This window comes from Trichosurus vulpecula, chromosome 7 (assembly GCF_011100635.1).
Source record: "Trichosurus vulpecula isolate mTriVul1 chromosome 7, mTriVul1.pri, whole genome shotgun sequence".
Taxonomy (NCBI): domain Eukaryota; kingdom Metazoa; phylum Chordata; class Mammalia; order Diprotodontia; family Phalangeridae; genus Trichosurus; species Trichosurus vulpecula.
Window position 1 is genome coordinate 10,033,423 of NC_050579.1, and position 26,954 is coordinate 10,060,376.

A 26,954-nucleotide genomic window follows, 5' to 3' on the forward strand; every position below is an offset into this window, starting at 1 on the left:
TGACAGCTGAGAAGGATAGGGAGGCTTCAGGTGGTTGGGAGGCCTTCGATGACAAGCAAATGAAGTTGGATTGAACTCAGAGGGTGCTAGGGAGTCACTGTGGATTTTGGATGGGAGTGAGAGGTCAGAGCTGTGTGTAAGAAAGGTCATTCTGCACATACTTGGTGATGGTGCTGGAACTGAATGGAGTAAGCTAAATTGTGTTTAAGGTTTTTTTTAATGACCATCTATCTCAAACCAATCGCTTGGCAGCAGATTTTAATCAGTCATAGCCCTAACTAGTCAGAGGATATGAGACTTTGCCTCATATGTTTGAGATTTGGGTGGGGAATGTGGGTTTCTTCACCAATATGTGTCCCCATGGGAATTGTAGGAGAAGGTGGGGAGGAAGGGAGAACCTAGTAACTGGTAAAGGAGGTGGTCAGAGGAGGTCATCCCCCAAAGTAAAAGAAAGACAATGTCCTCAATTTTCTTGTTAGCTGAGAGAAAAAGAGAGTTGAGAGGAGAAAAAAAAGTCGTTCTGGTAGTAGTATGAAGGGAGAATTGTAGGAGGCAGGAAGAGCAGAGGAGGTTGTTAATACTAAGCCAGGTGGGTGGAGATGAGTTGGGCAGCTGGGAGGGGCAGCAGGGACAGAGAGGAGAGGGAGGATCTGGGAGATGTTTCAGAAATGAAATCCCAAGTAGCTGACTACAGATTGCTAAGGAAGGTGAGGGAGGGAGAAGGGGCAAAGATTATAGGTGGAAGGGTGGGTCGTGAAGGGTGGAGCTGCAGATAGATAATGGGAGGGCAGGATGGGGGCCGCAATGATGGAGCAAGTTTTTGATGTGCCTTGGGTGGCAGTTGGTGCTCAGAAGAGAAGATGGCTGGACTAAAGACTTGAGAGTCACCAGCATAGAGTTGGTAGGTGAAGCCATAGGTGTGAAGGAGAAGGCCAAGAGAGGGAGAATCCCAGAGCACCATGGGCTGCTTCCTCCCCATTGCTACAGCTACCAGCTAGCTCAGGCCCCCCTCTGGTCAGGCCTGGCTCCCTACATTGGCCTCTACTCCCTCTCCCTTCCAACCCATCCTGCCTCCTGTCCAGGCTTTCTCCCATCCTGCAACTCCATCTGTGTTTGGGTTTGTTCATTGGCTGCTTGGTGATGGCTAGCTCCCCAGCTTTGTCCTGGGGCTCCATTTTTACCTGACCCCTTCCAACTCTCTGCTTGGCCTTAGGGTGTAGACCTAGTAGAAGAGCAGAAGAAATACACCAAGTTTCAGCTCTATACAAGGGGGTGGGAGGTACTGGGAAATGCTCTGGACTGGAGGTCAGGACACCTGTATCCCTGTTCCTTATCAGCCACTTAGCTTCTCACATCCTGAGATGCTTCTGTGTTGGACCCTGCCACACGTGTTATCTTTGGACTCGAGGTGCCAGATGTTCAGTAATGGCTTTTCCATCTCTGATGTTAAAAGAATCTGAAAGCTTCCTAACTGTGAGATCTGTCCTGAAACAGGAGGGGCTGCCTCACAACTCGGTGCGCTTCCATTACTGGAAGTCTTAAGTAGTGTCTGGATGATAGAGTTGATGGGAAGAAATTGTGGACATGGTAGGGGAATTTTTGTTGTTGTGGTTGTTGTTCAGGTAGGGGCTGGACTAGAAGAAAACCTAGAAACTCCAGTACAATCCAACCCAACCAATCCAATTCACATTCTTAAGCCATTATGGGCCAGCCACCGTGGAGATACGACAAAAATAAAATCTCCTCCTTAGGCAGTAGACTGTGCTTTCCTTAGGTGTGGGGACACGGAGGTACAAAGTAAATGTACATAGTCTGGAGAATGGAAAAGGTAGGAATCAGCCTCTAGGGGGATCTGGGTGCCAAGACTTGAAGGGAGCACCCCAGTCTCTGCATCTATTATTTCCCGCCAGGCTGCCAGCACTGGTTTAGCTCCAAGACTGCTTTCAGAGCAGCCCCTGGCAGGCGGCGCAGAAGGATGTCTACCCCTGAAAGTCCTTCTCCTCTCTCCTCCTACCCATTTAAGACAGGTTTGTTTATTGGCTAATTGGTGAGCAGTCAGGGTAGCAGGGCAGGACGGCTTTCCCAAAGTCCCTCCCAGTAGCACCGTCCTGATTCTTACCACTCATGTCACCTTGGGCAAATCACTTAACCTTTATGGGCTGCTCCCTCGTGTGTACCATGAAGGGGTCTGAGGGCTCTCCCAGGCCTAGACCTGTGTCTATGTGGGGGACCCTCCTACCCGGGAATGTGCTGCTTCCCCTTCCTGGAATATAAGCTTCTGGAGGGCAGGCTTTCTTTCCCTTCTGTCAGGGCATCCTCAGTATGGTGCCTGGCTCAAAGCTGGTGCTTAATGAACCATATCACATCATCTCGAACTTTCTGAAGGGAGATGTGTCTGCGGCCACTGGACTCCATCCAAGGAACATTCAGAGGTAGATCTGGAGGAGACCCTAGAGGTCATGGGGTCACCTCCCCCATTTTACAGAGGAGAAAAGGGAAGCCCTGGGATTCTGGGGGACTTGCTCACAATCATCAGCTGCTGAGTGTCCCAGACGAGATTGGATGCTGAGTCCAAGAAAGAAAGCCCCTGGGGTGTTCCTGGGTTCCTGAGTGGGGGCCTTCACTTACTGTGGCTGGGGCTAGAGGCCAGAGGATGGGCCCCCTCCTGCAGGGGGCTCCCTGTAGCTTAGCTCTGTGGGGCCTGGAATGGGGAGTCCCCAGGGCTGCCCTCTGGCAGCCTCAGCTCCAGGTCCTTGCTCTGGACCCAAGGAGGTTGGTCCCCAAGTGGAGCCCTCGTGGTGAACTTTGCAGCCCCAGACAGCCCCATCACTGTCCCCAGGGGTCAGTTGACAAGTCTCTTTGGGACACACTGAAGTAGCCAGAGTGCAGTTTAGGGTGTGGCTAAGAACTCCAGCTAGTAGCATTACCCCTCCATGGGGGATGATTGGACAAGTTGTGGTCAAAGACCTTAATGGGGTGTCAAATGAGGAAGCCTGGAAAGACTTGTTCACACTGATTCAGAGTGAAGTGAGGCTGGGTTGGGAGGGTTAGGAACCCAATACCTAAATGTGAGTTTTGTGAGACCTTGAATAATGAAAAGGGAAAGTAACTTCAAGGTCACAAGCATTGAGTAAGGCTGTACTGTGTGCCCTGTGCTGGGGATACAGATGAGGAATGTGTGTCTCTGCCCTCAAGGAGCTTCTGCTTGCCCCAGGTAGGGGACAGCCATGGCAGAATGGGTTATCTGTGTCCAGACAGGGCCCAGCTGACCACTTTTTTGTTTTATTGTGCTCATTTATTACAGGGGCAGGGGAGAGGCTTTGGGAGGGACAGTGATGGTGGAAATTCAAGGAACATGGATCCACTGGGTCAGAGAAGCCTTCTAGGGCTCAGGGCAATGGGGTGGGGTAGGCCTCAAGAGAGAAGGGAATAGGCTGGTCTCAGCCTGGAGTGTTCCGTTGCAGGCAGTCCGTGCTCAGCATCACAGACATAGAGACTGTTAGAGCTGGAAGGGAGGTCAGAGACCACTGAGTGCTGCCCCTTCATTCACAACAGACAGAACTGAGGACTTGCCCGAAATCACACAGCTGGAACTCAGGAGCATGGCATTTGGAATGGGGTGGGACCCTATTGGCCATCTCGTGTAGCCCCTTGATTTGACAGGTGAGTAAATTGAGGCCCAAAGTCACGAACACCTGCCCCTCTGTCTCCTGACTGTCCATTCCAGCAAATATTGGTCACCACCTTCATACACTGTTGATTAAAAGGGAGCTCCTGCCTGTATTTCCCCCTTTCAGATGAGACAAGGAGGCTGTAAGGTTGGGAACTCCCCTGGCTGGGGACCCTATACCTCCCCCATAATCGTGGGGTGTTCTTCTTAACACCAGAGGAAGAGGCAAGTATCTGAATATTGATCATAGGAGTAATTTAATCAGTCATTATGAATACTTACAAACAGGGGCAATCTTTGGTTTGGGGGAGGCCAGACAGTTTAGCACAGCCCCTCCCACAAGAACCCCAAAATCACCCTGATAATTATAGAAAACAAAGTTAGGAGCAGCACAGCCCTCCAGCCCGGTGGAGATTTTTTTGGTTTTCTGCTTAGTAATGAGCCTGGGCGTTAAGCCAATGTTATGCCCAAACACAAGTTTGTATATTGATCATGTCCCGGTCACATGTATGGCACAATATTCTTATATTGGCTTTCGATAGGTCATATAGTATGTTAAATTTTAACTCAGTGTCTAAGTTATGATTTAGTATCTAAGTTACAATTTGTAAACAGGTCTCCATATTTGGGCTTCCGCCTTTCACAGAGTTTAAGTTTTTATGGCTTTTTGCTTATTTACTGTATTTTAGGGCTTTTTCCCAATTGGAACCCTACAGAGGTCTCTGTGTAAAGGTCCTCCCCAGACCTGGATGCTCTGCTTCACAGCTGGGCCTTTCCACTTGATCCCCCATTTGTGGGCATTCTGAGAGTATGCCTTCCCTCCTCAGGTGGTATATCGTTCTCTCCAGGGTCCACTGGGGGCCTGCCCATGGAGTGAGTCACTTCTTATCAGAGGCCCTACGTCTTGGGTGGGTGCAGATATTGACATTCCTGGCACACGCCTCTCCAGGTGTCAGAGAGGAGTAATTCAGGGGCTGGTTGTCCTGCTTCACCTTTTCTAAGGGTATATGGCCTGGGCGTCCACCTTCTTTAAACAGATTACATCTGGGCCCTCTTTTCTGAGGCTTCTGATTGGCTGAGATAAGCTGCCTCTGAAGGCCAGCCCTGGCATTTAAGGGGAAGCCAGCGTGTGAGCAGGAAGGTTCTTGGTCCTGCCTCTGCTCTCATCACTTTGTGGAAGGGACGTAGGTATTTCTGGATCTAATTTGTATTATTGGGTGAAAGTCCTGGGGAGTAGGGGCTGCTATCTGTGGGAGTGGTGGGAGAATCTAGAGAATGCAGGGTCTTTGAAGCATTGACACAGTATTGGTGTGGAGGGGGTGTTCCAATGGAAAGAGAATTGTGTTGGGAGTCTTGGCTTCCCACCCTGCCTCCCTCTCTCCCCAGGCCTCAGTCTCCCTTCTCCAAATTTTGGGGATTGGGCCGAGTAATTTCCAAGCCCCTGAGCTTGGCTCAGTCCAACAAAGCCAAGATTGCTGCCGTCCTGCTCCAGGCACAGCCCCATGCCTGGCACTGAGGCTCAGCCAATGACATAGAAGTTGGGTCTCCAATGGTTTGTCTGTCTCTGGCAGGTTTCTGCACTGGCACAGGCAGGGGCAGGAGAGGGGGGCAGCCCTTTCTGCTGTTATCTTGGCTCTGTGTGACAGCAGCGCCATCTGAAGAGAACACTTGGCCTGGCCTGTGGGTAACTCCCACTTGAAGAATCCCAGGATGGGCTGGTCACTGGAGAACACAGCACAGGAGGTTCAGGGAAGGGCATTGGGGGTGTTTACTTGAAGTAGAGAAGGCTGCCTGCCAGGATGGGAAGGGCTGTCACATGGAAGAGGGATTGGCCCCCAGAGGCTACAACCAGGGGCAATGGTGGGACATTCAAAGAGGCCAACTTAGGCCAGATGGTAGGAACAGCCTCTTAACAAAGAGAATGGTGCTAAAGGGGAGTGGGCTTCCTCAAGAGGTAGTGAGTTCCCTATCCCTGCATGTATTTAGACAGAGGTAGGATGGTCTCTTATCTAGGATGTCAGGGAGGAGGTTGATGTATGACTTGTACCAGATGGCCTGTGAGATCCTTTTTAACGTGAAATCCTGTTGATCAGGGGTTTGTAGAGGTCTTATCTTTTTCCTGGGGAAGAGAGACCTGGTGGTTTTGTGAGCTCTGAGAAAGGCTATTTTCTGTGAAAGTGGAACCCTTTCATTCTGACTCAGTTTGTCAGAGAGGGGAGTCTGGGGTCTCCAAGCATGGGCCAGTGATGCCCAGCTCTGACAGGTCCCACCAAGGTAAGAAGGCTCAGAACCAGGCCCAAGTCTAGATAGTGCTCAGCTTGGCCCAGGACCAATCTCACTGAGATTTGGGGGACTTGTGGTCAGAGGGCTGGCTCCCCAGGGAGGGACAGTTCCCTGCAGCTGAGTGAGATGACTGTCTGCCAAGGCAGAGAGGGTGTGGGGTCTGCATTCATGGACAGAGGACCCCGCAGTGAGACAGTGGGTGCACTAGGAGGCACAGCCAGGCCCTGGTCAAATTCCTTTTCTCCATCCAGTAGAATGAACTTCAATTCCTCGGCTTAAAGGACTTTAAAGGGGGACATTTGGAGGCCATGAAGTCCATATCCATTTCACAAATGGGGAAACCGAGGCCCAGAGAGTGGGATTGACATGCTCAGGGACACATAGCTAGGGAGCACCTGAGGTGAGATTCAAACCCAGGCCTTCCTGTTGGAAGGCCAGTGTGCTAGCCACTGGTGCTGGAGGAGTGGGGAGATGGTGGCTTTGTGCTTTGAGCTGGAAGATAAACAGCTGGCATCATCAATGCCTGAAGTCCCTGAGCCAAGCGCTTGGAGTCTGGACCAGTGTGGACTCCCTGAGCACCAGGGTCAGCTCAGCATTCCCAGTTCTTCCTGACTCTTGGCTGGAGATCAGCTGGGGGAGGGGCTGGCCCCTCAGCCCTCTCCTCCCTCTGCCTGGTGGCTGTGGTGAGGGTGACCTTTGGCTTGAGCCAGTCCATAACCTGCCTCTTCCTCATGTCCCCTCCCACTACAAAAGGTCCCAAACTTGCTATCAACTTGCCTGTCCTGAGGCTGCAGGGTCCAGGCTAAAGTGGTCTAGGCCAGAGGTGGAAAGCCCACATTAAACTTCCACACTGTGGCACTTTTATCTGTGGGCCTGGGCAATCCATTCCCCACCTTGGGCCTCCTTTTTCCTTAACTTCAAAATGGGAATAACGGTAGTGATACATAACATTTGTATAGCGCTATATAGTTTTCAAAGTGATTTACATCCATTATCTCATTTGGTGAAATGATGTAATAATTGAGATGATCATGATACGCTGACAGTACAGGACCTGGTCATTTGATCAATAGTTAATCAGAACACAGAACCAGTCCTTCTGGTTGGCTTGACTGAATGACTCATCGTGCAGGCTGTCTCCATCTTGTCTACGAGGAAAGCAGGAGACACTCAATCAAATGCTTTGCTAAACTCAGGTCAGTTCTGTGTCCAGCATTTCACCCATCTCTCAGGAACCTGGTTGGAAAAGGGACCCGGATCCTCTTGGTGTGGCCTGTTTGTGATGAAGCCACACAGGTCTGTGGGATCTCTGCTGCCTTTTCTTCAGCTCACTGACCATTCCTTTAATAATGTGTTCTGGGATTTTTCTGGGAGTCAAGGTTGAGTTTGCTGCCTGAGAGTGTGCAGAAAACCATTCTCTTCCCACTTTGGACCATCTTGCCCTTCTACAGCCCTGTAGGACATTGGCCTCAACATTCACCCCTGCCAGCTCTTTCAGTGTGGGAGGGTGTGGCTTACCCGGGCTGGGTGTGCCCAGCTGCTTATTTCCCTGCTTATCTCGGCCCAAGCCTTTATTCTGTGCTTTCCAGTCCAAAGTTCACCTTCCTTGGCAGAGAAAGGGCAGCTGCTCCCTCACTGTTAATGCATCGTGAGCTGGAAGGGGTTGTAGGCCCTGATTTGTCAGATTGGTCCCATGGTCAAGGGCAGGCAGACTTGAAGGTGGGTAGAGGAGATATTCAGAGAGGTGGCCAGGGTAAGGATGAGTGTCAGGAAGGCCCTGGGTCCCTGGGGTCAGCAGTTCCCGGAGAGAGGTGGGATGAGGGCCACAACTTTGCCATCTTCAGAGTTTGCCCCTGGGGCCCCAGGCAGCAAGGTGGAATTCACAGGAATTTCCTGAGGTGATTTGCCATAGCTGGGCCAGGACCAGGTTGGGTGCTATCTGTGGTTCCATCAGCCTGGGTGTGCCATTCATCAACACCAATTGCAGTCCTTCTATGCCTCAATAGATGGTCTTTTCCCTCTCCTAATCCCCTTCTCTGCATCTTGTATCTATGTGTGTACACTGTCTCTCCATCTTTGCCTTCATATCCCCAGGGCCTAGCACAGGACTTGACACACAGTAGGCACTTAAATGCCTGTCAGTTGCCGTGGCCAAAATGATTCTGGTATTGAGCCTTTCCAAACTCAGGTGGCCTGGTCCACAGATGTAGGCCATGGCTGGCCAGTACTTGGAGCTTTTCCAGCTCGGTAAGAGCTCCCTAAGCCTGCACCACGCTGGCTCAATCCTCAAGCATCAATCAAAAAGCAAGCATTTATTAAGCACCTACTACACGCCAAGCCCTGTGCTGGGTGGTGGAGATACAAACGAGAAACAGTTCTTGCTCTCATGGGATACATTCTGTCAGAGGAAATGTCACATCCATATAGAAATAAATATATCCCAGGGGAGGGCAGAAATAGTTTTCAAGGTCCACAATGGGGGAGGGAGAGGTTTTACATCAGGTCAGGACTTTTGAAGGAGGGTAAGTTCAGCTTCATCTTCCCTACCCCCTGACCTGTGGCCAGCACTGCTCTTCAGCATATGCCTGGAGGCTTGGTCCAGTCCTTACAAACACTCCCATGGTCCACCTTGAGCACAGGTGACCTGGAGCCTCTTCTCTGATCCACTTCCTCCATGTGGCCATTCACACTCCCTCAAGCACTCAAGATTCCACCTTTCTGTCTCCAATCTATTTGTGATTTTCCTCCTATTTCTATCCTTCTCTGCTTCTCACACCACAGCTGTGGTCTCACATCAAGCTTCCCTGGACAGCAGTCCATGAGCCAAGCTGCAGCAGAGACTAAGGACCTTCTTGTGCCAGATCTCTGAGGATTGCTTACCAGGCTCAGTTGAGGTAGACCAGTAGGCCCCATAGTAGGGGCTTATCCTCCTACTTGTAGATAGAAAAATGAGACTGACATAAGCTATGCCTGAAGTCTAGATCTTGGGGATGGTGTGTGAAACACACTTGGAGAGAAAAGGGAGCAGACTCCTCAGAGACACAAGAGTTGGTATCATGGTCCTGCCAGACAGGAGCCCTGCCAGCACATTCTGGTTTAGCACCCATACTCTAAGCATCTCAGGGAGCTGACACAATGAATTACACAGAGGTGATAGGAAGCATTGGTGGTGCCATCTGCTGGTTCATCCAGTTCCTGACCTAAGGTGAATGGGCAAGTGCAGCTGACTTGCTCATGGAGCCAACATGGAAAGTCTTCTGCTTCTTGGGGCCCGTATTTTCAATGCTGCTGCTTCTATAGCTTTCCAGGGAATTGGAAGAATTGGAGGACCCAGAACGAACCTGCTGAACTGGGTGCATTTTCAACAATACTACCAGTGTGGAGGCCTCAGTTTCTTCATCTGTAATATGAGAATGATAATTGACCCCGTGATGGAGTTGCCAACAATGGACAGAGTCAACTGTGTTCTTTCCTTCTCTATTGCGACACGTGTTAGTCTGTCTCCTTTATTCCAGTTGTCATCCATGGTCACAGAAGACTTATCCTGAACATTTGCAAGTGATAAACATTAGAAAACACTGGTTATAAAGAACAGATTAGATGTGCCCTCAAGAGGCTACTGAGAGAGGGGCCTTTGAAAGACATGTGCATAAGACATTATTCAACTGGGGGCAATTCAGAGGGAGATGAAGTGAATTTCACATCCTAATAACTGTGATGTCCTTTTGTATTTTAGGCAGCAAAAGGAGGGGCAGAAATGTGGAATCCCGGTCCAGGTATGGCTTCAAACATCTACCTCCTCTTCTCTGTGCAAGGGCCACAAAGTTCATATAGGGATGTAGTAGTGATTGGAAGTTGGCAAATTCAGGGGGATCACCAATGGTTTTGGGGTACCATAAGGAAGGCCATCCATGCGCTCTGTACCCCACTGAATGGACATGCCCAGTCCCAAAAAGATGGATGTTGATGCTTGGAGAACTCTCCAACATTTAGAAAGCAACTTTCCAGTGATGATCTTGGATCTGGCTTTTCAGAGTCAGCACCACCATGTTATTATATGTCCAGGACTTGTGATTTTTTGGGTGTAGGGGAAGAGGGAGTTTTCCCTCTCTCCATCCATGCTGATCCTTGTTCCCCCCCAGACTTAGGAGCTTTAGAGCCACAAGGGATCTCAGAGGTCATCTAGCCCAACCCCCCTCACTTTACATATGGGGAAACTAAGGCCCAAGAGGCTAAATGTTTTGCCCAGGGTCACAGTGGTAGTAAGTAGAAAGGCCAGTCAGGCCATAAACATTTAATAGAGCCTACTATGTGCCAGGCACTGTACTAAGTGCTGGGGATACGACGAACACTAAAAGAGAGCTCGACCTCAGGGACCTTACTTCTAAAGGGAAACAAAAGGCAAACAGCTATATGTAAACAACCAATGTATGGGATAAGTTGGAGGAATCCCATGGAGGGAAGGCCCCAGCATTAAGGGGGATCGGGGGGGGGCTTTTTGTAGAAGATCCTAGCTGGGGAAGCCAGGCTCTGGAACCAGGGTCTTTTCCAAATCCTCTTCTCTTCCTGTTGTGATAAACTGCCTTCCACCAACAGTCTTTCACAGTGCTCTTCCACTTGGTCATCTGTGGTTTGTGGTTGGTGTGGCTTCCAACCACTTGGTGCAGGAACTTTGCATCTTTGGCCTCGTGTCGAGGTCTCCAAGGTCCAGCTTGGGTCCATTTGCCAATAAGTAAACAGATGATGTGACTTACTTTCTAACACTTAGCTAATAAATGGTGGTCAGGACTCGAACCCAGATCTTCTGACTCCATAACCATCGCTCTTTTCCTTGTGCTGTGTCACTTCTACAGGAAAGAATGCTTTTCTGAAGGCCTTTGTGGATGGGTGATGAACTCATTCCTCAAACCTCATTTATTATTTTATTTTTTTAAAAACCATCATTTATTAAGGAACAGCGTAGTACAGCTCTAGAGTTAGAACATCTGGCTCCCCATCCTGCTTCTGACACCTTGGTCCCTGGTTGACCTAAGAAAGTCCCTTCTGCCTGGGCCTCAGTTTTCTCATCGGTGAAATGGGGATTTGCATGCACTAGGTGGCCTCCAAGCTGCTTCTAGCTCCTCTTCTAGGGCCTTAGCTGTCTTCCAAGTACATCATCCTGTTGTGGTTGGGAAGAACATTATAATTCCTGGAATGGGCACATGTACCTGTGGCTGATATAAGCCTGGTCTAGACAGGGAAGGCAAGGAAGAATTGCCCAGAGGCTTCCAAATGCCTCCCTCAGTGCCCTGAGGCATGGCAGCCTCCTGTGGCTTAGTAGGCCTTGTGTGGCAGGCAGCCTCCTGTGATGGTCTGTGCTGTGTAGCAAGGGCCTTGGTGAATTTATTTAGGTGGGAAGAGAAGGAAATTGTAAACTGTCTAACCAGTGTCCTTTTTAACAATAGGAGCGCCACCCCCGGGGCCAGGTGGGCACCCCCCTCCTGGCCCCCCGCCTCACGGTCACCATCCGCATGGACACCACCCTCATGGCCACCACCCTCATGGCCACCACCACCCTGGCGGTCCTCCACATGGCCCAGGAATAGGCCCAGGAGGACCCCACTGCCCTCCTCCACCACACGGTGGCCATCCTCCTCCTCCTCCTCCAGGCTGCCATTAGAAACATGTTCACTATAAGGTGAGTCTCCAGAGTGAGTGTGAGGCAACTCTGATAGAGCTGATGTCCTCAGAAGGAAGCAGGCAATAGAAATATTGGTGCTGTATTTACCGGGAGACTTCACTCCTATTCATCACAGATCGATTAAGCACCTGCTGGGTGGCAGGTAGGGCAAGGATGGTTCTTTCCATTTTACAGAAATGGAGGCTTGGAGAAAGGTTCAATAAGGGTCATTTGACCTAAAGGTCCAATAGCTACATGTGTCTGAAGTGGGATTAGAATGCACATGGTCTGTCCAAGGACATACCCAGCGGGCTCCTCTCCCCCAGTGCCTTATGAGGATGGGAAAGACTTCAAGATAATGCCTTGGAGAATGGAGGGAGAGGGGAAGGAGCTGGGGTGGGGGTGGGGGTAGACATGACGGCTACAGCATCTGAAGGGCTATAGGAATATAGAATGTGTCCCTTAACCTACAAGACACAGCTTCCCCTGGTGCGCTCTCTCTCTCTCTCTCTCTCTCTCCTCTGTCTCTGTCTATTTCAGTCTCTCTGTCTCTCCCTGTCTCTCCCTCCCTCTGTCTCTATGTTTCTGTATCTCTCTGTTTCTATCTCTGTCTCTCTGTCTCAGTCTGTCTTCCTGCCTTCACTGGTGAACTCCTGAACACACAAGCTACACATGATGCTCCTGCTGCCTCATCCCTTTGTCCTCAGCCCTTTGAGGAAGAGCTTCTACCCCTACCCCTGGCCAGCCCTCTCCCAGGTCATGTGGGGCCTTTCTGTTCTGAACTCCTGAGGCTTTTTTTTTTTTGTGGTGCCCATCCTCTACCCTTCTCCTACAATGGACCCTGCTTCCTGTGACCCAGCTGCTGCTTGTCTCTCTTCTTGAGAGCTTAGCTGCTGCTTCCTCCCCTCTATTGGTTGGGGTGGCAGTCTCCCAGACTCTGTCCTCTGTCTTCTACAAACCCCTTTGGAGATCTTGTACATTATGAGGGAGGTGATGATCGCTCGCCTCTCTGAGGACGATTCCCAAATTCACGAGTCCTTCACGATGTCTCCCTGGAGGTACAGACCTCCATTTCTTCCCAAATGTCCCACTGACATTTCAGACTGAGCTTCTCTCTTCCTTCCACCATCCTCTCTTCCTACTCTCCTTCCTTTTTCATTTTCATCAGGAGCCGGGTTCTTAATGTTGGCACCATCTCTGATTCTTCTTTTTTTTTCTTGTTGCCCTCTCCATGCATCCCTAAGCTCTGTCCATCTGACCTTCATCCCTTTCTCATACCTTATGGCCACCATGCTGATCCCCCAGATGACTGCAGTGGTCTCCTGATCCCTCTGCAGTCTTTCCCCTCTTGAATCTCTATGATCTAGTTTTCCTCATGCACAGAAATGACCATGTCACCGCACTGCTCCGAACCTTCTGGTGTCTCCCATTGCCTCTAGGGAAAGGGAAAGAGACAGAAAGGTTGGGGAGCTCCCGGGTTAGGTAAATTCCCCTACTAACCCCAGTGGGCCCCTTCCTTGAAGCTTGGAGCTCCCTTGAGCACTTCAGCAGCATATGGATCGGGGGAGGGGAATGTGGCCCCCAAGTCTTCCTGGCCCTCTTACTGAAGCCTCGAGTGCCTCTCAGAGCACGCCCTTGCTCACTGAGGCTGGCATTTCAAGCCCTCCTTCTGCATTCTCTTTCCAATGGGTCTTCCCAGACTGAGTCTTGTTTCGTTTTCTCACACTCTGCTTCCATCTTGCCCCTTGCCCCTGTCTCAGTGTGGCTGTGTGGCTCATGACCTCATAGGCCCATTCCCCTGAAACTCATTCTTTGCTTCCCAGTCCAGCTCAGGGCCCACAAAGCCCTCTTTGTTCTACCCACGAGCACCGTCTGCATCCTGCCACACTTATTCTGGGAGTACTTTCTCTGGGCTGCTCTTTTGTCCATCTATGCCTTGCTTCTTACCTATTCCTGGACACACAGAATCCTTCCTATTCAGTGGTGAGCTTCTTAAGAGTGGGCACCAACTCCTTCCTCCTATCACCAGTCCTGAGCACAGTGCCACATATGCACTTTGATCCCTTCAGAATCCATCTGCTCTCCCTTCAATGGCCAGAGTGTAATTCAGCAATAACTGGACATATGGATTGTCGAGAGGATCCGTGACCAAAGTGCTCATTGCCCTCTAGATAACCTAGTGATGAGTCTCAGGCACCAGACCCATTGTCCCTCACTGGTCTAGAATCTGAGTCTTTCCAGTTTGGAAGGACATTCAGGGATTGTGCTCCACCAGCAAAGCCACTACATCCCCAGGGTCATCTTCATGCCACTAGAAGGCATAGCACTGAGCAAGTCCTCAGTAAACATTTGTCTTGAACTGACCAGAATTGGTCTGAGAAATGTTAGAATTCAGAGATTCAGTTCATTAGGCAAACCATCAAACTAAAGAGGGCCTGGGGTCTTGCACAAGTGACCTCCCCATTCCAGGCCTCAGTTTCCTCATCTGTAAGATCTCGGGGTTGGACTAGCTGAAGTCTCTCCCAGTCCTAATGCCCCATGCCCTAAGGGGTCCAGCTCAGTCTTTTTCTGAAACAAAGATCAGGTTTGAGAGAACATTCCCTGCCCCTCCCTGCCCCTTTGCTTCCAGATTCTGGGTTCCCATTGACCTCTGGATGTGCAAGCGCCCAGAGTGATCCTGTCCTTCATGGTCCAAGGCACAGGCCATGCTTTTTCCAGATGGCTCTTAAGAACACCTCTCTCTTTCAGCACCATCACCACTCATCTGGCTCAGACTCTGATTCAGACTAAGGTGTAACAGATAGCCAGGGGGATCTGATGGAAGGGCCAGCAACGGGAACAGCTGACCACTGCTCTGCAGTTCTTCCCATGGCTGGGTCTGTTCCTGCTATTCCTGCTCTCCCACAATGAATTAATCAGTCTGTACTGAAATTATAATGTGACCATGTCCGTGGGATCCTCTGGGAGCTCTGATAAGATTTCATTGATGGCTTTTTCTTCTGATGTAACCCTTTAATGAGAGACCATCCAGTGGGATGAAGAGCCCAGGGACATTCTGAGGGCCTGGTTCCCCCTCTTGACTCACATCCCCATCCCAGAGGCCTGATAACATTCATCATAGGACCATTCCCCAGGAGGCTTTGGCTTCTGGAGTGCAAGATCCCAGTGGCAGGAGGCACTTTTCTTTCACTTCTAGAGGGAGTGAGTCTTAGCTCATATCCTAAGGCAGTCCTGAGTATAGGGGCTGTCCCAGGGGAAGTCACTCCCCATAAACCTGGGCTGTCTTTTTGCTCCTTAGACTGTGTCCTATAGACCAAGGCAGGACCACAGAGTGGGGGGGCATCCTTCTCTCTGTTCCTCCCTTCTCTGACCTCAGAGGCAATCCAGTTCAACTGCCTCTTCTCATCCTCCATCCTTTTCCCTTTTTCCTTCTCTCTTCCCCTGTGTTCCCTTGTTTTTTCTTCTTTATCCTTCTTCCTTTTCTTTCTTCTTTCTTCCTCTTTGCTTCCCCTTTTCAATGTTACCTCCCCTGTGCAGGATAAGGACAAAAGGACTTCCAGATCATGCCCCTGCTCTTTCCCTGTGGGTCCAACTCTCGTGATTTCTTCAGTCTCCCCCTGGTTACTAGCTAGACTCATGATCTTGCCTGTCCTTTGAGAGGGACAATCTTTATGCAAATGGACAGAGAAGGGAGATGAGGGCAAATATTCCAGGATAGGCTGCTCTTAAAATAAGGGGAGAGGACAAATAAATACAAAACCTGAAGGTCAACCTATCCTTTAGATTGGGGCTAGTTCCAATCTCTGGAAAACCTTAAGTAAGCCATGAACTCAGATTCTGGGGCTCTATGTCCAAGTTATATGTCTGTTCAGACTTTCTGAGAGACCTGATCCTTTGAATTAACTGCTTTACTTTCTATCCTTTGTCTACACAATGGAGATGATGCTTGAGTCACTCCGTGAGAGCAAAGAAGATTGACCAAAAACACAATAATAGAGAAGTGGTGTGGTATAATTTGTAGAGAGCTAATATCAAGGTCAAGGAGACTTGGATTTGAGTCTTGCCCCTGACACATAAGGGTGGTGTGACCTTGGATAAGTCTCTTCCCCTACCAGTGTCAAAGACAATTCCCACCTACAACCCAACCCCATCTCAATGCTCCAGTGAAGCCCCATTGTTGAATACAAGTAAACCCTCATCATGGTCACTCTTATTCGCTCTAGAAGACCACATTGGACTTAGAGGCTGTGACAGTGATAAAGGACCCTTCCTATTACTGACATGCCTTTATATTTCATGTTACAGGGATTACATCTTTCATGGAATTGAGCTCATTTATTCAGCAAACAGCAAGCATGTGACTGGTGTGCTCAGCTGAGTTCCTGGATCTCTCTGCTTTCATCGTATGCATTCAGATAAGAAGATCTGGGTGTGAATTCTGCCTCTGGCACCTGGGAAAGCCACTTCACCCATGTCTGCCCCACTTTCATCATCTGTCAAATGTGGGTGCTAAAAGCCTGTATTTCATAGCATTGCTGTGAGGAGAATGAGCTAATAAATAGAAAGCACTGTGTGAGTGTCAGCTCTTATTATGGCCACGTGTGCCAGGTTTAGTCTTGGGAAACTTCTTTCTCATAACATTGGTACAGTTCCTGTTTGTGACCACTCAGAAGCATCTGTCCACCAACATATGAACTCGTTGCATTTCTAGCTTTCTCTTAGGAATACTCAGTTCACCCAGTAGCAACGAAGACTTACTATGCATCTGAAGACAGATCATACTTGTTATGTAGAATTTAAGGAACAGAAATGGGATTGACTCTAAGTCGAGTCATTAAGGAACAAAAACCACCCCACTAGCAGGGGATGTCTCAATAGTGTGAGTGGAGTTGGCAATCCCAGGGATGGCACTATCCAGACACTTCCTTTTGTGGCCTCATTTTCCTGGAGTCTAGGTGCCGTGTTAGTGGGCACTTAGTGCATGAAAAATACTTAGTGATTGAAGAACTGCCCGTTTGTGCTCGTGTCCACATGCCTGGTACTCATCCAGCTGATCTCTGGTCCTGCACACACCATTCTGTAGCTCCTGGCATGGCTCAGGAACCCTTGGCACTGATGCTGAAGCTGCTTCATATGCCATGTCCATAGTCACCACATCATCACCATAGCCTGATGTCCTGCCATTTCTGCACATGGCTTCTCTTCCTTCCCCAAACAATTCTGTCCTCTTCCATTTGGTATCTGCTCCTAGTGATCATGGCATTGTGGCAAAGGGTGTGCTTTTTAATCAGTACTCATCTGAGACAAGCACTTAATGTATACCTGAGGGGAGGGCCAAAATTTGGATAAGACATGTTATCTGAGGTCCCATTATGGAGCCCCCATGCTAGGAGATGCCGTCAGGGAGTGGGATTTGTATTTCTAAACCAGAGTTTTCAAACATAGAAATGGTGAGCCCCTTGCCAAAGATAAGAACAGTTAATGGTAAAAATGGAAACTTGGAAATCTCATTAAAATCTGCAAAGACTTTAATTAAAAAAAAGAGAGGTAGAGAACTGCACTCACACACACACATACACACACAGCATTACATGCAATAAGCAATAGCTCCATTGTAGGAGGAAAAACGCTATAGAAATTCACAGGAAATAACATCCAGGAAAGAAGGCAGTGGTAAAACTCAAAGCTACAAATAAATGCATTAAGTGTGGATGACAAGAAACACAAACTAGAGATTCTAACTCAAGGAGGAAAGACTCATCTCTTATACTTCCCTGATACTTGGTGGGAAGAGCCCCATGACTATAATTCAAAAAGAACAGTCTAGATACAAAACAAAAAGAAAAAGTTGCCTTGTGTATTAAGATGATGTGGGGCTATATGGGAATCAGAGGGCAGAATCTATCTGTGCTTTGGAATCATCATCCCTTCCCTCTGCCAAAGAGGCATTTAGTGCTGGGGGCATTTCTCCCTCCTTTTCCAGAGGGAAGCAGAGTCATTCTAATGATGGGGGTCGGTTTTGTTTTTCTTTCCATTCACATTCCTGTAGTACTCATCTCTATGGTCTTCTTGATTCTGCTGCTTTATGTCAATTCCATTAGATCTCTCTATGTTTCTCTAAAGTCTCCGTATTTCTCATTTTATAACGCACAGTAATATTCCATTATATTCCTGCATCACAATTTGTTATACACTTCCCCACTGATGGGGATCTACTTTGTTTCCAGTTCTCTGCTATCATAGAAAATGTTGCTCCGAATATTTTGGCACATATGGGCTTTTCCTATCTCTGCCTTCCTTGCATATACACCCATTGGTGGGTCAAAGGGTACAGACATTTTAGTTATTTTTTCCAAGGCATAATTCCAGATTGCTTTCCACAATGACTGGACCTGTTCACAGTCCCATCAACAACGTGTATTCACTTTCCACATCCCCACATTCTGTCTTTTGTTCTCTTTGTCAGTTTGGTGAGTCCTGTGTGAGAGGCAGAGTCAGAGTTGTTTCAGTGTTCATTTTCCCGATTGGATTTGGAGCAATCTTTTATGTGGTTGAAAAGTGTTTGTGATTCTTCTCTGAGAATCATTTGTTCATATTCTCTGACTTTGTCTCCTTTGGGGAATGATTCTTGGTTTCATACATTTGCATTAATTCCTCATGAGTCTTGACTATCTGAGTAACAAAGACAGAGACACAGACACACAGAGGCATCACCTGTTCAGAGGAATGCCACTGCCCAAAGTTTCTTCAAGCTGGAGAATCCCTCATTACAGCTTCCTTGGCGTTCTGAACAAGGAAAAGGTCCCAGGCAAAGTGTCCTCCCCATGGGTGAGATTCCAACATGATTCACCTGCATGGTGACTTTTATAGGATCCTGAACAAATAAATTTTTTCCCACCAGAGAGGGGAGCCCCACCCCCTCCCAACTCGTTCCCAAGAATTGGCTAGGTTCTTAGAAGGCAGTCTCAGGAATGTTTCGTGTCTTTTGTCTGAGGAATGTATCCTGTGTTTTGTTCAGAGCCTATCAGTCTCCAAGCAGGAGAGTCCAAAGGTTTGGAAAACGGGGAAGGGGCTTGTGCAGAGGATAACCTGATGTATATGTGCTGGGCTTACACTGTAATATGGGGGATCTTCTATAATGATTGATCATTCAGGCAGATGAAGCACCAATGGAGGAAAGGCACCGAGCAGCTCTCCCAGCAAGCAGGGAAAGCAATGTAGGAGTACTAAGAAGGCATTGAGCTATCCAATGAGAAATGGGCACTTGGGGCTGGATTCCAAAGGGGTGACGGGGCAAGGGCAAGGAAGCAGAAAGCTCAAGTTCCCTCATCTTGGACCTTGGTGAGGAGGTGGGGAGAGGCTGCTGGGAAGGAAGGGGCAGGGACAGGGGCCCTGGGCCGAAGGTTTTGGAGGTGGCAGTCTGTCTCCCTGCTTGGTGGTCTTGGATGGGAGGCCATGATGCTCATGGTAGGTGCAAGAGGTATGAGAGAGGCCCTGCAGGACCTGGTGTGGGGAGGTGGCAAGGCGATCATGGGACCACGGTGCTCCAGGAAAAGTGTTCTGCGGTGTGCATGGGATGGACTCGAGGGGGACTGGTTCCCCACCAGCACTGGTCAGCGCTGCTCTGATCATATGTCTGTTCACTTGTTCACTCCCCGGGAAGCTCTGCATCCACTTCTACGGGAGGTGTGGGGGTGGCCAAGAGAACATGAGAATCCATCTCAAAGATGGGACTGGAAGGTCGATAATCTGGATTTCATCAGGACTAGTGTGGGAACAATAAAAGGAAAGCCCCCTGGGATCATCTTGGAGACTCATGAAACCACTTGTGCCTCATCTTACGGGGACACTGAGGTTTCCCCTCTAAAATGCCTCTGATATGGATCTCTCTGTGTACCCATGCACCCCCACAGGCACTCACACACACACGCAGAGTGGGGAACTACTTGGTACTTGAAGAAGCATTGGAAAGGTTAGGCTATGACCTGGAGACCTTCTGCATTCCTGTTTTCGATTAGCACCATTAAGAGTTTAGGACTATTTACTGCTCTTGGTTCATCATGAAGAATCCAGATCCTTTCCCTGCCTGGTCTGCAGGGGTGCTTCAGCTTCATGGGAGCCCCACCGGGCTAAGGTGTGGAGTGCTCCATCACTGGCTGAAATCAGAAGAGAGGAGCAGGACTGCATCTCAGGGGTCTGTGGACATCTGTGTTCTGGGGTCAGGACGGGGTGGGGGCAAGGTGGAATGCTTGGGATATGTGCCTTCTGAAACCTTGGGTGAGAGCTAGCAGATCTATCTAATGAACCTATCGAAGAAGCTGGGCTGGGACAGGCTGTCGTAGTCCTTCTTTTGGAAGATGGTGAAGCAATCCCCCAGGCTGATCTTCATGAGGAGGTCCATGTCAACATCATTCCCCAGGGCCAGCATGGTGGGCATGACATTCTGCTTCTGCATGGAGTGGAGGGAGTCATTCAGGCTCATATCATCTGTGATGCCGTCGGTGATGAAGACAAAAGAGAGCTCAGTGTTACGGCGGTGCCCCCTCCCCACCCCCCCCGCCCCCACCTCCCGGCCTGCTGGTCCATAACAATGTTGTTGATGGCATGTATGATGCTGGTGCCAATGTGGGAGAAGGAGTTGAGGTATCAGATGTTGCTGAGGGCATTGTGAATCACCATCAGGTTGGAGTTGAGTGGGAAGACGACCTCCTGCTCCCCCTCATTGCCCTACTGGAGAGGGGCCACTCAGGAATTCATGGGGTCATTGTGTCGCCAGGCTAGGGTCAGCCTCCATGCCACCTACTCCACAAAGTGGTGGGCTTTGTGGAAGTTGCATTCCCCAATCCTCTCTGACTCATCCAGCAGGAAAATATCAACAAGTTGTTGGGTACACTGGGCTACATATAGTTCTGGGAAGGAAAGGAAAGATTCAGTGATGGGCAGGGAGGAAAGGCAGCCTCAAGCAGGAGTAAGAGGACAGAGAGCCAGTGGTCATGTCTAGAGTCCTGCCTTCCTGGGAGGGCCGAGGCTATTGAGGCATGGTTGGGGAGATGGGAAGATCTTGGAGAACATGAGAGAGGATTCTGCAATGCATCACCTCTGGTCAGATTATGAGCCAGGCCCACAAATGTCTGCCAGAAGACCCCTCTCTCCACCCATGGTGCCAAGCCCACAAAGACCCTACTAGATTGACCAAAAGAGACAAGGCCATTGTCCATGGGAGTCATGCAGGGGAAGGCCTCTTGGCAGCAGATGACAGGGGAGAGCCAGCAAGCAGAGCATCCACAAGGGTCTAGGGCATTAGCTTATTGACTGGGTTTAGGGTTATTGGTTTATCATCTAATGGCAAACAAACTTTTCTCAGGCAGCTCTGAGACCCTGAGCTACAGATGGGGTGCAATCTGCATTGTTGGAAGGTGTCTCCACACAGGAACTCATCTTTCCCCCCTCCTTGTTTCCCAGCTGCTCAACATACACATACACACCAGCGAAACCAAGGGTTTTGGATATCTTGGTACAAGAGATATGCCAGTGTCATTTCCCAGTCTCTACTCTAGGAATGCTAAATGAGAAGACATTTCAACAATCCATGTGATTTTATATCAGCTACAGCTCTCAGGCTCAAGCCAAATCTTGTTTGTGGATTAATCCACCAACTCCTTTTTTCCCCAGTATTGACTTTCTCTTAGCTTTTTCTAGGGTGGGTTCCCAGGAGTAGAAACTCTTACAAAAAGCTACCTGATTTCTCTATATTGAGGCCTTACTGGCTTCAGCAACCAAGAGAGAAGAGCATGCTCTGAAACCAATTTCTGGATTTCTGGTCAGCTTGAATCCAGCAGTTGTGTGGCCAGTGGGCAGAAAGGCCCTGAGATCCACACTGAGAGTCTGCTGAAGCCCAAAGGTGGGAAACCAGTGAGAGTGAGCTCCATTCCCAGTGAGAGCTCCCACCCTCATGCACATCTGGAGAGAGATCCCCAGGGCCAGCATGTACTAAGCTCTTGTTGGTTATAGAAGTGAGTGGATGGATGGAGGAAAGAAGGCTGCAGTGAGGTCATGTGGTCCAACCTCCCACCCCATCTGCAGGACCTCTGGAACATGAAGGTTTCAGAATCTTGCCCTGGGTTTTTTTCTCTTCGTCACTAACATCCTGTCTTTGCCAGATCTGGAAGCCTTGCTCTGGGATGAGAGGGTTGGGAAGAAGCAGCCTGTTGAGCTGAGAAACTCCCCAGTCTCTCATCAGTGGAGAGAATGCATCCTGGGAGGCCCAGACTAAGAGCAAATGCGGACAAGCTTTCAGCCTGAGGCAACCAAGAGTTTGACCTCCACCTTCCCTACCCCACCATGCACACATTGAGCTAGTCTGCCCTGTCCCTTCATTCCAAAGAGATTGTGCATGTGTGCGTGTGTGTGTGAGTGTGTGTGTGTGTGTATGTGTGTGCATGTGCGTGCATGCACGCATGTGGGGGCAGGGAAAGAGGGAGGATGGGGGGGTGAGGCAAGGTATCCCTCTAACATTACCTGTTTGGCAGGGAAGGTCAGGGCAGATAATCTGTGGATCTGGAAGAGAAAAAAATACTTGATGAGGACAGATGGTCTGAGTCCTCAATGTCTTCTGGCTCATGTCAGTATGCAATCCAGATTGGGGGTCTTTCTGATCCACTCATAGGATCATAGATTTGGAGCGGAGTACAAGGCAGGAAAAATAACCCTGAGCCAGATTCTGAGGGCCGCCAAGCAGCCGCTGTGATCCAAGCTAATTTGTCATTCAAGCCCTTCCCTGGACTAGCCCCATCTGCTGTTTCTCCTTCTAGCTTTCCTCCTTGGCTCTGCTCACCGATGTTCCCAGTGCCCATCCTCAGGGCACACCAAGGTTTACAGATCACCTCGTCACACTTGCCCGTTTTACAACAAAACTACAGTGACTAGCCCAGCGTCCCACAGCTAGCAAGGCTCAGAGCTGGGATGTGAACCCAGGGCCAAGGCTCCTCCTTGCCAGCCCCATGGTCTAGCTTTCCATAAGGCCTGGGGGCTTTGGACTGGCCCCACAAGGAGTGTTCTCACCGGCTTTCCTTTCTCTCCTTTTCTTCCTGGGGCTCCTTTAATGCCAAAGTCCCCTCTTCCACCCTGTGTGTTACATGAGAAAACACAGGATGATGATCATTCGGGAAGAGGCCGACCTCGGTTTAGAACTCAGTGGTAAATGTGTGTCTACACCCATTAGAATCATTCCCGTGAACGCCATTTACTCAGGCCAAGGGAGGGTGACTGAATTGTCTGAGGTTCCACTGGGAATCCTGCTGCCCGGCTTTGGAACGCTAAGCGGAGCTCAGCAGAGTCTGGCTCATGAGAGTCAGGGACAGGAGGCAGAGGGCAGAGCAACCTCTCCTGGGCTCAGTCTGAGGGGCACTGATTTGAAATTGGGTGAGGGGGGAAAGCATGAGTGAAGAACAATGCATTGAGCTGAGGACAGAGAAATGAGCATCCCTAGCCTGGAGACAACCAGCCAATGAAACACGTTTGTAATTAGTTGTGTAAAGACAAATTCTTCCTCATCGTTACCACCATCACTCAGATCTTGTGAATACTTCCCAGGCTCACCAAGCATGTTCCTCACAGCCACCCAGAGTGCAAGCGTTATTGTCTCCAGGATACAGACGAAGAAACTGAGGCCAGAGAAGTGACTTGGCCTGGGCCACACAGGTGACCAGGGTCTGAGGTGTGATTTTAACCTCTCTCATGATTGCACTACCCCATCCTGGGAGGGATGTCAGGGAAACCTCTGGCATCCCTGCACCGAGACCCCTCTGGGAAAGGTGATTGGGTTCCTAGCATGCAGATGATACCTGACCCACCCTGCCCCTTCTCATTCACACAATGCAAGATATAGAAGGAAAGCACCATACCTCTGGGCCTGGGGAGCCAGGCTTGCCTTTTTCTCCCTGTGCAATAAACACACCCAGATGAATGAGGCCCAGAAAGAGAAGACCTCACATTTTAACATGGGTAAGGAGACAGGCCTCTAGGGAGATTTCATGCAGAGACAGTTTCCCTCCCTGTGAATAGGATTTTCCTTCATGAAAAGGGGGTGGGAAGAGAGGGAGGAAGGGGTGGCAGATCACACGAGGAGCTCCCAGCAGCCTCTGCTTCTCTAAGTGCTGCTTCATGGCAGCCGATCAATCAATGAGCATTGATGAAGCACCTACTGTGCGCCAGGCACTGTGCCCAACTATGGGAATGCAGACACTTCTGAGGTGGGTCCTGCGCCCTCACCTTTTCTCTCGCCTCTTGGTCCGTAGGTACATGGTTCAGGATGGCGCGATGAGGGGGAGCTTAGGCTCAAAGTTGCTTCGTGCTTTTGTCCGGGACGTTTGGGCCCGCTCTGCCGCTCCTGGGGGTGGCTCTGTGGCTGCAGCCGTGGCCGCTATGGTAAAGACTGCCCACCTGCTTGTGATGAAAGGGAGTGGGCTGGGGCTGACCTTCTGCCTCTCATACACCGATGGCTTCTGGCCGTGGTAGTAGCAGTTTCATGAGCCTTCCGGTTCAATCCCATTCAGCATTTATTAAGCACCTACTGGGTGCAGAACCTTGGAGTGATTCCCAAGAGAATTAGGATGTTTAGATGAGATGAGGACCATGCCTTCATGGTGCTTACAGCCTCCTCTTCCACAAGACCTTGCCTGATCCCTCAGAGGTGACTCCATACCCTTGGGATGCAGAAGGACTCGTAGCCAGAATCACCAATTGGATAGTCTCACTCTAGCTAATCTCTGAGTGGCATTTGTCTTGGGGCTAGCGGACCGTTGGAAAATCAGCCAATTTCTTTAGGTAAATACAATACAAAAGCAAAGTTTGGGAAGCAACCCTGAGATTACATTGATACTGGTGACTGCCTGGAGGAGGAAGCTCTCCCAGGATGGGGGCCGGCCTGGGAGATGGGGCGTGGGGCATAGAGAGCAAGTCTCAGAGCAAGAGAGACCTGTGTTCGAGTCTTTCCTCTGCCACTGCCTCTGGGCAAACTTCAGAGCAAGAGAGACCTGTGTTCGAGCCTTTCCTCTGCCACTGCCTCTGGGCAAACTTCTTCTCTGGGCTCTAGGACTAAGACTAAGTAGCAAAGAGGGTGCTGATCTATATTGGTAAAGGGGCTTCATTGCCTGGGAGTTCCTTAGGCCAATGAAATAAAAAATTAGGGAAGGGTATTTCTTTGAAGAAATTGACTGATTTTCCAGCAGTCAGCTAGCCTGAGGACGAGCATCCAGAGGAAGACCTCCAAATTAGACCCCAATATGGAAATCCATCTTACCCGACAGGAAAGTAAGGGGAATGATAGAAGGGAGGGCAGATTGGGGGAGGGGGAAGTCAAAAGCAAACACTTTTGAGGAGGGACAGGGTCAAAGGAGAGAACAGACTAAATGGGGGGTGGGACAGGATGGAGGGAAATAGAGTCTCTCACGACATGACTGTTATGGAAGTGTTTTACACGGCTACACACGTATAACCCATATTAAATTGTTTCTCTTCTCAGTGACGGTGGGTGGGGAGGGAGAAAGGGAGAGAATTTGGAAATGAAAGTTTTAAAAACAAATGTTAAAAATCGTTTTGACATGCAACTGGGAAATAAGATACACAGGCAATGGGGTACAGAAATCTAGTTTGCCCCATAGGACAATAGAAGGCAAGGGGATAAGGGGAGGGGAGTGATAGAAGGGAGGGCAGATTGAGGGAAGGGGTAATCAGAATGCACACTGTCTTAGGGTGGGGGAGGGGGGACATGGGGAGAAAATTTGCAACTGAAAATCTTGTGGAAATGAATGTTGAAAACTAAAAATAAACTAATTAATAAAACCTCATGTCAAAAAAAAGATAAAAAGCAAATTAGACCCCAAATTAATCTCCTTTTCATGAGGCTTTGGAGGCTGCCCCTTAGCCTTAACTTTACATCTGTGATCCTCCCAAACCTTCAGTGGGTGATTTCTTTAGGACCAAAAGACCTCTATCAAGGTGCACCCAACTCTAGCCTCCAACCTCTATTTGCCCTTCCCCACCTGCACTATTTAAGCCCATCTTGGTGGAAGAGTGATCAGCTGATAATAATACTAATAAAAAGAACCCATTGGGTAAAGGAGCCCATCTCTTCTCAGGGGGCAGCGCTGGGCTCTATGGTGGGGCTGATGACCTATGGAAAACGGCAGTTTGAGCACCTGGACCCAGCCATGAGGAGGCTCATTCCCCCCTTTCATCAATCAATGAAAGAGTTGCTAGTAATGGTGGACACGGATGCAGAAGCCTTCAGTGGCTACATGGCAAGTGACAGGCCTCCCGGGAAAGGGGCGGCCATTGGACTGGAGATGGAGGGGGCTTAATGCTGGGGGTCCCACGGGGAGCCAGAGGTCCTAGGTGACAACTGGAAAGGGCATAGGGCTGGAGGGCCCAGGAGAAGCCTGGGATCTGAGGGGATGGTAGCAGTCTCCTTTTCCTGACCTGGATAGACAGAATGACTTTCCCCAGCTCATGCAGGTAGCCGATCAGAGGTGTGTTCTGAGACTGAGACCCAGAGTGGTGAAGTGGTCTGCCCGAGGCTACCCAGGGCAAGACAAATTGTGACCCCTGATTTGGAGGTTCCCCAAGTTCCCAGTGTTCTTTGTACTCTTCCAGGCTGTCTCACATGCCTCTCAAAGTCCAAGCCTGCTGGTTGAGAGGCTTGGGGATGGAGAGGTAGTGTTGGGGCTGTAGCTCAGTAATAACTAGATGGTTTAGAATCTGGAATTCTTTTCCCAATCTAGCCATGTGGTCCACCTTGTCTTTGCATGAGCCTAATCCAGTGAACCATGTGGAGTCATTCCTTTGCCCATCAGTAAGATGGGCACCATTCTTTTTAAACTACAAAGCCCAAGGGAAGTGGCAATTCCAAGAGTCCCTCTGGAGCAGGGCCCTTGGGTCATCCTCCATTGTGGGCTGAGCCCCACCACACAGGCAGAGTAAAAAGCTCCTAGAATGCTGTTGGCTCTTCATGTGAGCCTTGGTGGTGTTCCAAAGTCGATAACAGCATTGGATGTGGTCATTTCTGCTCTTTCCCCCTAGAATATTCTCTTCTTCCAATAGAAGGTGCACCCACTCTTTGAGGGCAGGTCTCTCTCATCTGGTCTCTGTATTCCTGGCACTTAGCGCTTGGCACACAGTAGGTGTGTCACCAGATGCCAGCTGATAAACTGACCTTCTGCTTTCCTTGGGTTTGTTTCTTTTCAGGAAGCAATGAAGATGCCCAAAAACACACCCGAGGAAAAGGAAAGGTGTGTGCAGTACCCCTCTTCTGGGTAGATGGCTGGATGCAACTTCCCTGCCATG

The 26,954-nt window shown here is 49.6% G+C and overlaps 1 protein-coding gene across 1 annotated transcript in view; it reads right to left on the reverse strand.

Moving 5' to 3' along the window:
• The window catches only part of LOC118856516 (collagen alpha-2(VI) chain-like), a 115,150-nt gene that overhangs the window by 18,612 nt on the left and 69,584 nt on the right, over positions 1-26,954 (reverse strand). Inside the window, 1 exon segment of the mRNA XM_036766832.1 lies at positions 22,674-22,736. Coding sequence (XP_036622727.1) covers positions 22,674-22,736 — 63 coding nt within the window.